Source organism: Macrobrachium rosenbergii, chromosome 52, assembly GCF_040412425.1.
Source record: "Macrobrachium rosenbergii isolate ZJJX-2024 chromosome 52, ASM4041242v1, whole genome shotgun sequence".
In the NCBI taxonomy this organism is placed as follows: domain Eukaryota; kingdom Metazoa; phylum Arthropoda; class Malacostraca; order Decapoda; family Palaemonidae; genus Macrobrachium; species Macrobrachium rosenbergii.
Window position 1 is genome coordinate 15,408,769 of NC_089792.1, and position 17,125 is coordinate 15,425,893.

General features: G+C 38.0%; 1 protein-coding gene across 17 annotated transcripts in view; it reads left to right on the forward strand.

Annotated features, from left to right (window-relative positions):
* Nucleotides 1-17,125, forward strand: part of LOC136833710 (sodium/hydrogen exchanger 9B2-like) — a 317,786-nt gene that overhangs the window by 257,459 nt on the left and 43,202 nt on the right. For 9 of the 17 annotated variants that reach the window (XM_067095905.1, XM_067095900.1, XM_067095901.1 and 6 more), the window contains one exon: nucleotides 11,968-12,087. The exons of the other annotated variants lie outside the window; for them this stretch is intronic. In XM_067095905.1, coding sequence (XP_066952006.1) covers nucleotides 11,968-12,087 — 120 coding nt within the window. The remainder of the gene's footprint in view (nucleotides 1-11,967; nucleotides 12,088-17,125) is intronic. 17 annotated transcript variants of the gene reach the window in all.

A 17,125-nucleotide genomic window follows, 5' to 3' on the forward strand; every position in this document is an offset into this window, starting at 1 on the left:
TGGTGTTATCATAGTCATGTTGGGGGACCTACTTAACCATGTGATTTTCATTTTTACATCTGTCCTTTTTTTTTAATTTTGAGTCTTTTGTTTCAGCAATTTATGCTGTATTTTATTGGAAATTATTTACTATATTATTGAAGTGTTTAAAACACTGTTATTTCTGTCCTTATTACTTTATTTGTTAAAGGCACATTTCTTACTTTGGTGTACACAAGCAGAGTTGAAGGAATTTTACTAAATCTTCCATATACTGTTGAATTATTTTGTTTCATTTTTATGGTCTGGATCCAGGCAAAGGAAATTTATCATCATTTTCTTCATATTTGTTTCAGTTGCCTATCTTGTAAATACTTCCCTTCCAACCAGCATGCCTCATTTTAAACAACTCTCTAGCTGGTCTCCTGGAAATATGAGAGAGGACATCCCTAGATTTATGGGGAAGATACTTGGTTGCTTCATGGCTGCCATTAAAACTTGAATGTTATTCTACCTTTGAAGGGGTTGGAGATAAAAGATATTTGTGAAATTTGCAAGGTCCATAGTAAGGAGCTGTATGGCTTTTTCTTTCAGAAGGGTTCCTTCAGGAAAAGTTATGAATGGTTCAATGCAAAGTGGAAGGTGGAAAATGCATTGTCTTATGATGTCTCAATACCTGTAAAACTTATTTCAGAGCCTTCCTTCAATCACAATAGAGGTTTATTCTCCATAGGATTTTACTGTGGCTACTTTGTTATATTCAGAAGAACACACTTACTCCATCGGAGGAGGATGTCTTGAAATATTTCTGCTTAGATTTAAAGGAAGAGTTTGCCTATCACTTTGACTCAGTGTATTGATGACAATCATGTTCAATTTTAAACTTGTACCATTATCAGCAGAGATGTCTGTGGTGAAGATGATTGTTGTAATTGTCAGATGAAGTGACAGTGGTAGGAAAGGTGGTGATATGTGCCCTGCTTTATTTATCTGGGTGTTAATTTGAATTTGTCTGATGATGTTAATGTAGGAATGGATAATGACACTTGGGAGAGCCCAGGACTTAGAAAATTTATTGGAGCTGTCCTTACAAATTTGTGGCTCTTAACAACAGTACACAAATACTGTATCTTGAAGTTACAGTGGCTTCACTTCCTTGAGTAGCAAAGTGGAACTTGAAGCTGGGAATGACTTCACCGTAACAGATGACTTGTCAATATCTTATTTGTAGAAAACCAGTAGTTCAGTTTTCCAGACTTCTCGAAAAGTTGGTATCTTGCAGAAATGTTTTAGAAGGTTTTGTGATGCAGCTGTTATATCTAAGTGTTTTAAGTCTTCTGTTTTTGGAGTACTGTTCTCCAGTCTGGTCTTTGGGTGCTGACTCTCATCTCAGACTCTTGGATAGAGTTTTGTCATCAATAAAGTTTATTTTGCCAGCTCTTAATGTTGACTTGTGGCATAGACAAACATAAGTTCGTTATGTTTGTAGCATAAAATGTACTACAATAACACATATCATCTGCACTCTTCTTTACCTGACCTAGCTGTTTTTGCTCACAACACTAGGCAGGCTGCTGCGTCAAATAGTATGTTGTTTTCTAGTATCGGGTTTAGTGCTACTCAGTTTGCAAGGAGTTTCATCATAGCTACAGCGCAAATGTGAAATAATTTGCTTAGTGCAGCTGTGGAATTTTCTAACTTCAAAATAAATTAAAGTGAGCAGCAGATTCATTCATGCTTTCTGTTGATGTCTCCTGAATTTCAGATGTATCGGTTTTATTTTCTGTTCCTTCATAATTTGTTTATCATCTTTTCTTTATAACTTGTCTTTCTCTTCAGGCTGATTTCCCTTTGGAGCCTTCTTGGGTTTATTGTCTGTTTACTCTGTGCTATAGGGTTTTCAGTTGAAGACTTGATGACAGAAGGGATTTTTTAAATTCCATACAATGCTGCATAATATGTTTGAACTCAAATATTTGATCTGAGTAATTTCTGCCTTTTTATATGCTCTATAGTTACCACTTACAGTCAGGTTACCTTCGTTTGGTGCCTTAGCTATGGTTTACAGTTCCCAATCATGAGGCTTGATCTTGATCTTTGTTCAGCTTCACTATAAACTAGACCTGAGTACTTGGCACTTTCTAGTGAAAACATTTTTTATAATATAAAAGTGGTGACTAATTTTTAATCATTTTAATTAATCATGTTTCAGTATGTATTTCTTTAGATATATAAATCCCAAAGCTTTAAATTTGTTGACACTTAATTAATAGTAAGGAGTGATGGAAGGAGTATGTTAGACAGCAATGTTACTTAGTATCATCAGTTCTGTTGGTTCTAGAGAAAATACTGTGCTTGAGATATAGGGTACGGTACTCTTTGAAACTTTTAAGGAAAGGAAAGTATATCATTAACTGATTTATGGCAGAGAAGGACATATATTGTTGTTTTTTATAAAAATGGATAGCAGCTTACATTAGGCACAGTACTAAGTAGCCTAGTCAGAAGTTATCCAGAGTGAGTAGCTAACTGTAGAATCTTAGATACTATACAGGTAGTCTCTTGCTTCTCCAGTAAGATGGAAGACATTGTTGGCAAGGACAGCCTTGAATGAAAAGTATTATAGGTTATGTCTTATTATTGTATAATAGTTCTTAATAAGTTATACGAAGGTAAGGTACAAAGCTTACACAACTTTGAAATTTTATTGTGGTGATGGTGGGTTAAGTTTTCAGGTATGTTGTCAGAGTGTATGTTGAACTGAATTATAAATCATTTCTCTATTTTTGTACTAATTTAATTATCCAAATGTAATGACTATTATTCCTAGCTGCTTGGGAGAATCATATGCCACTGTTTTCTTTTTCTTTTAAACAGTGATTGTTTGGTAAATAAAAGCTTCCATGTGGTGTTCAGATATAGCCTATATTTATGGGGGAAAAAGGTGTAATATTTTCCATGTTAGAATGCTAAAGATAACCTAGTAAATTGCACTGTCATTTCAAACCTATATAGGAAAAATGTAGTAATGCTTTTACCAGTATCAAGATTACAAAATGAAAGCTCATACTTACTTTATTGAGTAAAAATATTTCATAAAAGCGGGCTTGTCGCTTTTTTATGATTTTTGCACATCTTTAGTAGAGATTTAGAGTAAGAAATTGTAATAAAATTTTGTCTTCTTTTTGGAATTGATTCTTTACACAGACTCTCCTAAATTTCTTGCAAAAAACATTTTTTGTGGAGTTTGAGAAACTGCTTGAGTAACTTACTGTGATGGCACCTCTTTGTAACAGCTCAGGGTCGCTATTTCTGAGCTATGGAACATCCTTTGGTAGGGGTACTGATCACCATTATGTGTATGTAAGGCCAAATGCTTTCCCTTGAGAGTCTGACTGATGGATTGTGTATAGGTACATAGTTCTATGACTTAAAGCTCCAATTCTGATGTAGCATAATCTGCAGCTATGGTATTGTAAGAGTCAAGTCGTACAGTACTGTACTATGCTTATGCAGTAATAGTAATTAAAACCAAGAGATAATCTTTACTTATGGGATGAAATGTGTTGATGATTGTATTACGTTAAATGACTCTTTTTGGTCAAAGATTAATATTACCATTAAAGTACAGTACTTCATAAGCTAAGTGTGAGTGATAAAATATATGTAGAGCCTAGTTTATTCCAACAAAGTGTATAAACCCTTATTTTATATAGGAGTATTCTTTGTGTACAAACTATTTTGTTAATTGGAACATTCTAAGAAGTAGTCACAGATGTGCATGATGAGTGTGGTGGGAAGTACAGCTACTTACCAAGCTGAATACTTATGTGGAAGATGGTTGTTTACTAAGTGACTGAAGTGTGGCTTCCAAGACAAAGAGGAACAAGGAACATCATTAGTTTCTCTCTTTCTTTCTCTTTCTTTCTTTCTTTCTTTAAACCTTCAGCTGAAAACCTTTATGGACAGAGTCAATAGACTTTAAACCCAAGATGGCCTCAAAAGGAAGTCTGCCTGCAGAGGGAGAGAGACAAGATACAGGAAAAGGTCATAAATAAATATTAGGGATTAGAAGATATAACCACTGTAACTTCTACATTTTAGTTGTAGCCAAAATAGAACTCCTAGCAAACTAAGCAACAATAAACTTGCTACTAGAAAAGAAGCACTGTTTACAGCAGCAGCCTGCTTAGTGTTGTGAGGAAAAAACATTTGGGTCCGGTAAAGAAGAGTGTAGAGGATGTTTGTCACTGTAGTATATTTTGCAACAAACACAGTGAACTCACTTTACATCCATGCCGCAAGTGAACATTAAGGGTTGGCAAAATAAACTTGGCTGATGACATAACTCTTATCTAGGAGGTTGAGATGAGAGTCAACACCAAAAGACCTCATTGGAGAACAGCTCTCCAAACAAGGAAGAAGAAATGAGTTAAAACACTTAGATGTACAGTAATAGCTTTATCACAAAACATTCAAAAACATTTTCTGCAAGGTACCAGCTTTTTGAGAAACTGAAGAAGCAGTATAACATACATGCTTCCTCAAAAGAAATTACACCTTAGATCTTAAGTTTAAAACATTACCATTTACATGTAAATGAGGATGCAAAGGCATAAGTGTTCTGGATCAACTGCGTTACCATACTTTGAGTTCTAGAAGGGTTAAGCTTCATACCCCAAAACCTACTTCATTCATGAATACCGGTATGTGCCAGATCTCTATTCAAGGATTCTGCAACCTCAGACCCAAGTCACAGAGGAGGAACAACAGCTAAAAGATCACCATCCTCAGAGTAAGCAATCAGTTTTGCTCTTCAAACCTTGAGCTCTTCATCTTTCTCCTCTTCCATAGGACTTCTCACTGATACCACTCTTCTTAACAAAGGTTGTTCTCCCTCTCTGGATCAGTTCTCTTGGAGGAGGATGGATGATACTGTTATCAAGTGTGCTCATAATCTTTGCCGATTCTTACTTCTTGAGAAAAGGAGGTCTTACCTGTCCCTTACTTTTCCACCTGTTCCAGGTACCAGTCCTGATTTATCTGGACTGGTTGCCATCCAGTGTGATGCCCATCACGCTAGTGACCAGTTCCCTATTTTCAGGCACTGTCCTATCCCATCCATATCATTCATCATCCACTTTCCAGGATGCTGCATGGAACCAGCTACCTGTGTTTATTATAGGGCATGTCCACTGCTGTCCAGGCTGGTACAGTCCCCATCAAGCATTGTTAGAGGTCATACATACAGGATGGCCCAATGTTCAGCACCATCTCTGGCTGATCTAAGGGGCTGGTTTGGTGACTTACCTGTTCAATGAATCTTTCCCAGGTTGTTCTGTTGTGTCAACCCTTCAGCCTAATTGTAGTCTAAGTTGACCTGATGGTCCTGCCTTGTCAGAACCACATCTTATTTAATTGGAGGGGTACTTATGTGAGATCACAGGGCTCATTCTGGAGAATATTGATCTTGGGGAAGCATCAAAGGTGTCCCCTACATACTTGAACTCCAATTGACTCTGGAGACCATGCTGTACTTTTGCCTCCCTTGATCCCCACTTTCCAGTGGGTCGCCGGAGAAAGTGGATTCTCTGGTTGCTGGCCCAGAAAATTTGCTTTCCTCTGGCAGGTCTTTGGAGCTTCTCCCACCTCCATTGTCATACCATGAGAAGTATTATGTGCCAAAGGACTGAGAGACCTGCCCCCTGCAGGCAAACCCATCATTCTGTGGGCTGATGAACAGTCTTCTGTGGGAGCAGTTTAATGTGGAAAGAATTATTTTCTCTTTTGAAAGCAATAGCCATAAAACTAGTTACTCTGGTTACTTTCCAGGTGGTCCTGTGGTCAGAGCTATTGCTCAGTACATTGACAGACTTCAGTGTGTCTGGTTTCTCAAAAATCAGTCCACTAACTGTGAGCCATCCTGATGCTGGAGAGTTACAATGCCATTTATAGCCTCTTTTTTACAAGGGGTCATGACCAAGAGCAATTCCCATCTGCAGAATGGTGTGGTGCTTAACTTCACATAAAAGAGCAAGTTCAAGGCAGTGATAGAGGAAAGGAGGACCAATTCTCAGGACACCTTGATCTGCCATGCAGTGACCTTTGACACCATGGGCATCTTCACAGGTCACTTCAGCTATGCATTCCAGGGCAGGTATGCCACTGATACCAGGGTCAGGGAGAAGCCAGTCCGCCTTTAAATCTTTATCGGGATTTGAGGAACCATCCTCTATCTTACAAGGTTCAGAGCCACCTTAACCTTTAGACAGGAAAAGGAAAAAGGGAGGAAGATGCCACGGGTGGTTACCCTCCTTTCCTGATGTTACAATGCCTGTAACACCATATAGCCCTGTGGGTTGGAGGAAGGGTTACGGGCTACTCTTCAAGGACTGTACTCTTAATGCAGCCCAGTATCTGGCATACCCCTCAGGATTGCCTATATCCCAGGTCCTGTCAGCTGATGAGAGGGCCATGCTAGGGCCATGCTAGAAAAACAAGCCGTAAAAGTTGAATGTGAATGCTCTCCTGTTGTTGCATGAACTACCTTGCCATGCCATTGTCAGGTCATGCTCAGTCACCTGTCATGTTTGGTGAAACTTATGCCTCATGGATGACTTCACATGCCCTTATATTGTGGTGTCTGAAGCAACAGTCATCACTTATCTCAGACTCCCCTTCACATATTGTGTCCCACAGCAGGGGGCCGGTTAGGGATGATCTCAGATGGTTGGTGGATGACAGGGTCCTAGTAATGGGTGTCTGTTGAACTCATTCTCTGTTTGAGTTGCTTGCGTCCAGATGCAACGAAGGAGGGATTGGGCTTGCTCCAAGAGGACCCTTTCACTTCAGGTATGTGGTGTTAATGAATGAAGACTCCAGGATAAGGATGTATGTCAACAAATTGGCACAACAGATGCATAAGTGGATGGGCTGCCAATTTAATGAGCTGGTGGCCAAGTTCTTTCTGAGCAGGAGAAATGTAGTGGGGTTTTTGGGATCACTAATGATTGACCTGTGTGCCACCTGGCTAAACATGAAGTTCCTGATATTTGCTTTCTGATTGCAGGCCTCAGAGTAACATTGGATGACTCTCTCCGGTATTCCAGGGAATACGTGGACGTCTACCTCTTTCTGCGATTCGCGTAATCTGCTAAATGAGCTGTCATATACTGGGTACTCTTGGATTAAGCATGACCATCATTACTCTTCATGGCCACAAACCAATTGATATCTCAATCTTCAGGCTCTCTTATTCAAGGCACCAGAAGAACTCTTCTTGGCTTACACTACTGTGACAGCCCCACCTGACTTGATTCCATGAGTGTATGGAGTGCCTTTCTGTTTATGGCTGTAGACTGTCTTATTAGTTCTTGTAAGAGAGAGTTTTTTGTATGGGACTACACACAAGAAGTGTTGGAAGGTCAGGAAGTCCTAAGTAGCTGTCTGTGAAGAGAAGTGGGCCATCTTCTGTTGGGAGGGGTGTCTCTTTGGTGAGAGCCACTGTTCAGTGTATTAGTACAAACTTTCTCACCTTCCTTAATGGAGACAGCTCCTATCAGTCCGCAGGAAAGAATTTCCATTCTGCCCTCAAACTGGAGGGCATTGATTCCTCAACAATGTGGGGCTCTTCATAATTATGAGAAGCTCCTCCATAATCATGGGAGCTTTGAAATCTTGGCTCACTCTGTGAAGTCAGGTCTCTAGAGTGGGATGTTTCTTGTTCTCCATAGCCTCTCCTTGGAGCTGTTCAACCTCCCTCAGAGAAGTTACAGTTAGGGATGTTACCTTGAGACTGTCTTTTTGCTAGCCTTAACATCAGCAAAGAAAATAGGTACTTCACACAATCTTCCATAATGCATTTGGCATTGAGGGGGTTGGGATGATCTCATTTTTATATGTTCTGGAGTTTGTGACAAAAACTCAGAACTTATATTCCCTGATTGAAGCTTTTAGAGCTTTGCAGTTCCATTCTCCAAGACTTCATTGATGGTGATAAAGATGAGATATCTCTGTATCTGGTGATGGCTGTGGAGTTTCATGTGAACAGGACTTGACACTTTAGGCCTGGATGTTGATGCTTGTTCATGCCCACTGCAAGACAGGAGGAGGAAAGGTATCCAAGAAAACCATTAACTTTAAGCTTTTTGAGTTATCAAGCAGGCATACCCATCATGCAGTTAGGAGGATGACTTGGTACCCCTATGCAAAACTATGAAGTCAGTGAATTGCTTCATCTCTTCTGTTCAGGAGAAACTTCATTGTTGCCAGGGTTCTGTGGACAGGTGTTTGGAGATGCCAGAGCAACCTTCCCTGCTTCAATTTAAGGAACATCACCCCTAGGTCCTTGGACACTTTCTCCTTAGGGCTTGTGTTGGATGCACAGCTACTTTGTCAGGCTACACTTGAGCAGGAAAACTTCTTCGCTTAGGCATTGTGGTCATCATGGCATATGGGGTGGAAATGAGTATGGCTAGTCCTCTTCCCTTCCTCCATACTACAGATAGCCCATGGCTGTAATTCACCCTGGTGTAGCTGGATGTAGGGGATTTACATTAATAATATTCCATCCAAAGATTATATTGGATAAAAATTCCACTTTTAGGCACAGGGTCATCGCCCTCTGCATCAGTAAATGCCTGGATGTGTTGGCGGTTGCAGAAGTCACCCTTCCCTGCTCGCATATATGACTGGGAAGCTGACATTTCTGGGTGGTGACTAAAGTAGCTATGCTGTCTTTGCAATATCATACACAGGCTGGTAATGCAAGCAGAGGTCCAACCTGAGTAGTTGTAAAACAATACCACCCATCTAAAGAGCAAGTCTCTTATATAAGATGAAGTTTGCATTCTTCATTGGGACACAATACAATTTTTCTTAAAGTAAATTGCATTTTTTCAGATATACAGTTATGTCTTATAACTAATGTCCTGCCTCTAGCCATCCCCACATTTGCCTTTTTAGCTGAAGGAAAAAGAGGTTCAGCCATGTGAGTGGCTGGGACTCTTCCTCATATTCAACATGCACACCAAACTGGTTCATGCACAAAGAATTCTCCCATATAAGATGGTTTGAATATCTAGGAAAAATACAATTGTTATTTTAACCCTTAAATGCCTAATGGACGTATCATACGTCGACTAAAATTGTCTGTTAGGTGCGAGTGGGCGTACCTCACGTCGACTACAAAATGTCAACCTTCGGTCAACTTTGACTCGACCGAAATGGTCGAAAAACGCAATTATAGCTAAAACTCTTACATTCTAGTAATATTCAATCATGTATCTTCATTTTGCAACAAATTGGAAGTCTCTAGCACAATATTTCGATTTATGGTGAATTTTTTGAAAAAACTTTTTCTTACACCTGGTGCGTAACTCAGCCGAAAATTTCATAAATTCTTTCGTCATTTGTCGTAATTTTTGCACTGTTCTATATTAGCCGTTACATAAAGTTTTATATATGAAAATGTGCGCAATTTCATGTACAATACAATAAAATACAACCCATGGTTGTAGCTTTTATCAGTTTGGAAATATTTTCATATAAACCCGATAACTGCCAAAATTTCAACCTTCGGTCAACTTTCGACCGAAAATGGTCAAAAAATAATATTAAGCTAAAACTCTTACGATATTCAATCATTTACCTTCATTTTGCAACCAATTGGAAGTCTCTAGCACAATATGTCGATTTATGGTGAATTTTGAAAAAACTTTTTCCTTACGTCCGCGCAGAAATTCTTTCATCACGTTGTCGTAATGTTTGCACTGTTTATATTAGTCGTTACATAAGTTTTATATATGGAAATGTGCGCAATTTCATGTAGAATACAACGGAAAATAACTCATGGTTGTAGCTTTTATCAGTTTTGAAATATTTTCATATAAATCACTATAACTGCCAAAATTTCAAGCTTCGATCAACTTTAACTCGACCGAAATGGTAAAAAAGCAATTATAAGCTAAAACTCTTACATTCTAGTAATATTCAATCATGTACCTTCATTTTGCACCAAACTGGAAGTCTCTAGCACAATATTTCGATTTATGGTGAATTTCTGAAAAAAAATTTTTTCCTTACGTCTGCTCACGGTAACTTGGCGAACATCTGGAAATTCTTTCGTCATGTTGTCGTAATGTTTGCATCGTTTTACATTAGTCGTTACATAAACTTTTATATATGAAAATGTGCGCAATTTCATGTAGAATACAACAGAAAATAGCTCATGGTTGTAGCTTTACCAGTTTTGAAATATTTTCATATAAATCACGATAACTGCCAAAATTTCAAGCTTCGATCAACTTTAACTCGACTGAAATGGTAAAAAAACGCAATTATAGCTAAAACTCTTACATTCTAGTAATATTCAATCGTTTAACTTCATTTTGCAATAAATTGGAAGTCTCTAGCACAATATTTCGATTTATGGTGAATTTTTTTAAAAACATTTTCTTACGTCTGCTGCAGTAACTCGGCGAACATCGCAGAAATTCTTTCGTCTCGTTGTCGTAATATTTGCACCACTTTATATTAGTTGTTACATAAAGTTTTATATATGAAAATGTGCACAATTTCATGTACAATACAACAAAAAATAACTCATGGTGTTAGCTTTTATTGGTTTTGAAATATTTCCATATAAATCACGATAAATAGAAAAATTCGACTTTCGGTCAACTTTAACTCGACCGAAATGGTCGAAAACTGCAATTAAAGCTAAAACACTTACAGTCTAGTAATATTCAATCAATTAGCTTCATTTTTCAACAAACGGGAAGTCTCTAGCACAATATTTCGATTTATGGTGAATTTTTGAAAAAAAAATTTTTTTACGTCCGCGCGTTACAAATTCATGAATCATTTTGTGATAATATTTTCTCTGTGTTGCTTTGATCGTTTTAAAATTTGTTATATACCAAAATCATCACAATTTAGTGTACAATACAACTAAAAAAAATTAACTCATTAGCTTTAACCGTTTTGCTTACAGCGCGATTTGTATACAATTATGTATATATGAGTTTTTTTTTTTGCGGTCATATATTCCAATATTTATAAATGATAATGATATTTTTTTCATTTCTGATGGTTGCATACTAAACTTCAGACAATGACAAAAAAAATGAGCCAAAAATGAACTCTTAATCTTAAAAACTAAGCATGCTGTGATTTTTTGAAAAAACTTTTTTTCCGCTTCGGCGCTAACTCACCGAACGCCGCCGGCATACGGGAGACGTTTTTGTAAATAGGGCTTCGGCGTTAAAGGGATAAGTGTTATATATTATAGTTTTGGAACCAGTTCCTGCAGCTGGAAGCTAGTTTGTCTTATTAAAATATCCATTTGTAAATTTTAATGATGCTAGCACACACACAGATATAAAAGAGGAACCTTGCTTTGTTATATGTATCAAGTTGTAGTGAAGAAAATGCCCTATCTGAAGATGAATTTAAATTGCTATTCTAATCACTGTAGAGCTGTAGAGCTACTGTGGCTCTTTTCAAGATGATAAATGTTGAAAAAAATGTTGCAGGATATTGCAGTATTTCATGCATACTTTTTACAAGGAACATGAGGCAGCGGACCTGCTTGCAATGTTACACAGAGTCCAAATTTGCCATTACAGAATCTTTTGTAATCTTGATAAGTTGCTGTAACTGTGTCCTCCCTTTTTGAATCTCAGTGACTTTTAAGCATTGTGGTTCCAGTTGCAAAATCTTACACCTTTAATGAAAAGTGCTATTTACTTTTAGCTTTTTGGAAAAATGAAATCTTTACTCAGCCAGCTGTGATCAGTCAGTGTACCCTTTTAGCATTTGTGTTTATCATGTTGTGGGTGGTGTATGTGTATGTATATAAGCATGTTGACGTATAGAACAATTTTGTGTGGGATCCTCACATAACTGACTGCAACCTAAACCATCATTCTTCCCTCATATTTTAGTAGTTAGATTTTGTAATTCAGGTAAGTGTTGTCATGTTTTCAGGCGGAGACTTGTGCCATAGTCGTGGAGCTAGCACAGATGGATCAACGATGGATGCATATACCTACTCTGCTACTGAGAGTAGGAGGGGAACGTATAGTGAAGCTGGAACACTCCCCATTGGTAGGAAAAATAGGAGACGATAAGAGCATGAATGGTTTATATGCAGCATGGGAATAAAATAAGTTAGTGTTCACTTTGCTTTTGGGGGAAAACATTTATGATGTCTTGCCTTATGATGAACACACCAAGGATCATCGTTTGAGTCAGTCTCTGAAAAGTCTGATATTAACTTGAATTAGGTTTATGTTCATGCACTTGTAAGCTTTGCTATATCTTTTCAGGCTGTATATAAAATGTTGTAAGCACTATGTTGTGCTTGGTTTTTATTATCAATATGTCTTCACATACAGTAAGTTTTGCTTGACTTAGAAAGGCTTGTTTTGTTAGGCAGCATATCTTATTATTTGTTTACCAGTAATTCCATTGTGTTGCTTCAAGAACATGCACTGTATTTGAAAGCTTATCAACTTCGCGGTGAAAAGGAAGGGAACATTCACCCAAGTAATGAGGCACAGAGGTTATTTTACAAAGGCATTAGTGGGAGAAAGTAACAAAGGGGGTTAATTAAACATTATAAAATAAGGAAGGTACAGTACTGTAAAAAATAGTATTTTTACAACATATAAATATTTTTTTCTTCATACAAACCCATCAATGATAATTAGCCTTTTTACCAATGTTATATTCCTTTAGACAAATAGCCTTGATATCTTGAAGAGAGAAGAAGCAGAGTGGCTATATATGAATGTTTATGTATGCATGCTTCAGACCCATTGGTTGATAGTAACTGCTTTCCTCATTCTTTTGCATAAAATGATCATGATTGTATGAAAGATCAAACTGGTAGATGGAGGTGGGTATTTCTTTGTGACTGGTGGGTTTATTTAAAAGGATTAGTTTCATGACATAATAGAACTGTTTCTTTTGTGACAAACAATTGGTCAAAATTAGCTGTGATTAATGTTTAGATGGGAGGTCGAAAAGGTATGAATGTAAAATTATGTATGTAAAAGTCCACTAGGTGTAACTTAGGGGGGATAATCTGTATGGTAATCTTAGGGGTACTCTCAGTAGAAAGGCCTGAGAATAAGATACTACGGGGAGGTGCAGAGATCAACCAAATGTTCTGACAAGATATGGAAGCTCGTAACCCAGGAAGACCACATCTCTTGTGAATGGATGGAGGACAAACAATCCTACCCTTAGTGCCTAATGTTTCACATGTAAAAGTAGCAAGGGTAGATTGACATCTCCAAATACCTGCATTCAAAATGGTGAACTTAATGGTCATCTTGAAAATAGTTGAAACTGGGAAGAGTAGACCTTATGAAATAAAAGTAGCAAGGGTAGATTGACATCTCCAAATACCTGCATTCAAAATGGTGAACTTAACGGTCATCTTGAAAATAGTTGAAACTGGGAAGAGTAGACCTTATGAATGTCACTCCAGTCTTGCATGCCCTGTCTGCTGACATCTGTGTACCTGCATGAAAATGAGCTCTCTTAACCAGGACAATGTGTTCTGGGAGACATGTCTGGATTCATACACTTCCCTCTTCAGATAGTGATTGAAGGATCTTACTGGGCAAAGTAGAACTTTATATGCTTAAGCACTCCCCAACAGTCTGGCAGGTGGAGCAGTAGTGCAATTTTTACTGCTGGCTGTCAGAATCTTGCTGAAAAGCAAGGAGCAAAAGACAGGCAGACTGAATACCAATATGGTGGAGGTAAATACTTGACAAAACATGTAGGTAGCTCACAACCACTAAAGTAGCCACAACCAACAGAAAGATAGACTTCATGGTAAGATAGTAAATGAATGAATTTGAACTGGCTCACTGGGGGTCCTGAAAAGTCTGAGGGCTAAGAAGTCCTCCATAGGTATCTGGATTGCCCAAAAAGGAAGCCCTCTGAATAAGTACTGAAAAAATTACCTAAAGTCCTAATGCAAAATTGCTTCCAAACTGCAGAGTTCCAGTATTTGAGATAGGGTCGCTTTGTATCCTTTGATTGCATACACTTGACAACTCCTGATGGTATGCAGATGGATGAAGGGGTTCGCATTTGTAGGAATGGAGGCATTAACAGGGTGGATCATCGTAAGATTGAAAGAGGAGCTGCTGCACCAGTCTCCATGGAAGAATACTGTATTGCTTCAAGATAGTCTTATCCTGATTGATAATATCCTGGGAGGCCTAGTAACAGCTTCTGAAGGTCCAGCTATCTTGCAGAGACTACAGCAGAGCAATCACTGTTCTGAACACTACCATCCTTACATCTTTAAAGCAGACAACAGGCTCACGAACATGTTAATGCATTAGACAGCAGAAACAGACACTGAAACTATGCTCTTACTGTGTTCTCTCTCTCTCTCTCTCTCTCTCTCTCTCTCTCTCTCTCTCTCTCTCTCTCTCTCTCTCTCTCTCTCTCTCATATGTTATTATCTCTGTCTTTGTAATAATTGGTAAATAATTTCACACTCTTAAGTAAGGACAACTCTCTCTCTCTCTCTCTCTCTCTCTCTCTCTCTCTCTCTCTCTCTCTCTCTCTCTCTCTCTCTCTCTCTCTCTCTCTCTCTCTCTCCTTGGGACCACCTTGATGTGGTGAAGGGGCTCTTGAACCCTTGGAATTTGTTCCAGGGTTGAGTCCAAGAGTCCTATACTGTATATTATTTGTGAAGTCTTGTCAAATTTTCCACTTTTAGTAAAATATATTTGACCTGATAAATAAGAAAAGGTATCATAGCTGGGACAGGGGTTTATATCTAAAGTTAATACATAGTAAGGACTGTGGTAGGATCGTCAACTACCCGATAATGTTTGGACCTGAGGGCTATCACATTGTGATGATACCCTGAGGGCATAACTATTCTGCAGAGCTGGGCCATGGATTCCAGGGGTGGTTTGGTTCTGGGGGATAGGACTCTTGGCATTCTGTCTGGTTTGCTCATAACATGATTAGGGTAGGGATGATTATATTCTTGTAATACTCTTTGTCCCAACAAGCAGGTTTGAAATGAAAGCCCACCCATTCAGAGATCACCATGATGGTTGCTTGAAAAGCCAGACTGAAGAAATTCCAGGAGTTAAGTGATATAGAAAGCAATCCAGATGAATTCCAAAGTGTAGGTGATACTATTGACTTTCTTGGTGGAACACTTTATACAGCAGGAATTAACTCCATCCCCAAAAGTACAGGACTGTTTTGACAGCAACCAGTCTTGTGGTGGTCAGGAAAAATACAAATTAATTAAAAATTTGTCATTTTGTACTTAAAGTAGATCAAAGTGAATGGCATTAAGCACTCGCCAGTAAGTTGAGGTGCCAGTGCAGGTATGCTGGAAAACCACCTCCAGAAGCCAAAAAGATGAGGAGATGAAATTAGGATGATGACCTGCCACAGCAGTCATACCCAATATGAAAACATCAAGGTGCCTGTGAGTAACATTATGCAAATGAAATTCTGTAAAGATAACATGGCAACAAGCTCCAAATTATACATGAAGACCTCCAAAAAGGAAAGATCATATTTTGGACTCCTCCACCCTTGGTTGAGATGTTTTAGCTGCTGCCATGTTTGTGTAAACTATTCCAGATAACCTGATGGATATCATCCAAAGAAACTTGCTCTTTTATCAAAGGAGCCCCCCCACCTTGAAAGAAACATGAACAGAAGGAGAGGAGTCTGGAAATGGTGGCTGCAGACCTTGGAGGATGGCACTTTTAGGACCCCTTCTGAGCAAACAGGAACACTGATCCATTGACTCATTATAACTTAATGTTATATTGGAATCCAAATCCAAAGTTCTAACAACTTTTCAGTAAACTCATATTAGAGATTTTTAAAGTTGCAATGATCCGTTAATCCAATAATTTAATCAGAGATGGAATATTTAGGGGACATAAAAGATGGTAGGCATTTGCAAACTCCTCATGTATTTGAAGATCATGAAGTGGCATAAAATCTTTTGAGTAAAAGATTATTGCTTTAAAGATGTCCTCCTACAGCACTTCTAGGATGAGACTTGTTGAACCAGTTTCTTAAATATTTTGGATATCTTCCAAACAATGTGAATCCATGAGGCTTTCTGGCCCTGTAACCCATGAGCTTCTTAAATTTTAAATCTCGTCTGGCATTTTTACAGAAAAACAGTGTGAAATAATCCTAAGTTCTGTATGCCTTAAAACCAAGCACTTTTGCAGCTCTTTTAAAATGTACTTAAAGTAATCTTTAACTTACCCACCTGAAGTAGGAAGTATTTTGTAATTTTACTTACAGACCATTTTTATCCCTTATCATTTTTTTTTACTCTTCATCTCATAATTCTATATATAATACTGACCGTGCTTTTACATTCTGTGGTGCTGATTGACACACAGGTTTACATATTTTTGTTTCCTTGATAAGTTAATACTGATTATAGATTTGAGTCAGACAAAATTCACAGCTGAGTGTCCCTGAATTGCCTTTATCTTTAAGCATGTGAACCATTTTGGTGGTAAAATTGAGGCTTCTCACAAACTTCTTACCCTTAGGATTACTTTCTTGATTCATTCATTCTGGGACATGTGAATGATATGAACACAGATAGAACAAGAAGGCAAGATCATCTTGTTGGGCTGCTATCTAGTAAGCTACAAAGGGAGCACCTGGCTGTAGGACAAAACCACTTCTGCTTCTTGACATTCATACAAGTGTTAGATGCTGCACTATCAACTCTTCTGTTTCATGCTTCAGGCAAATGAAGGGACATCAATACAAGAGACAAAACTTGGGCTACAGTATTCTTAGTGTGACGAGGCATGTTTATGAAGGCAAAACATACAAATGGCAATTACTGACTATGAATTTTTCATAAAGTTTTTTTTTTTAAGAATTGTAGTAACTTATAAATGCAATTAAGAGCTTAAAATTGCAATTTGAGAAATCTCTACCTCCTAAGTATTGTTTAGTTATTTGAAAAATATTTCAACACTGTATTACTTGATACCTGTTTACCATTCTATTTGATTTCACAGCGTTTCATGAATGTTTATGCAAAAAAAACTTTAACTGACAAGTGCATGTGTAAGTGCAATTGAAATCTTGCAGAAGGATA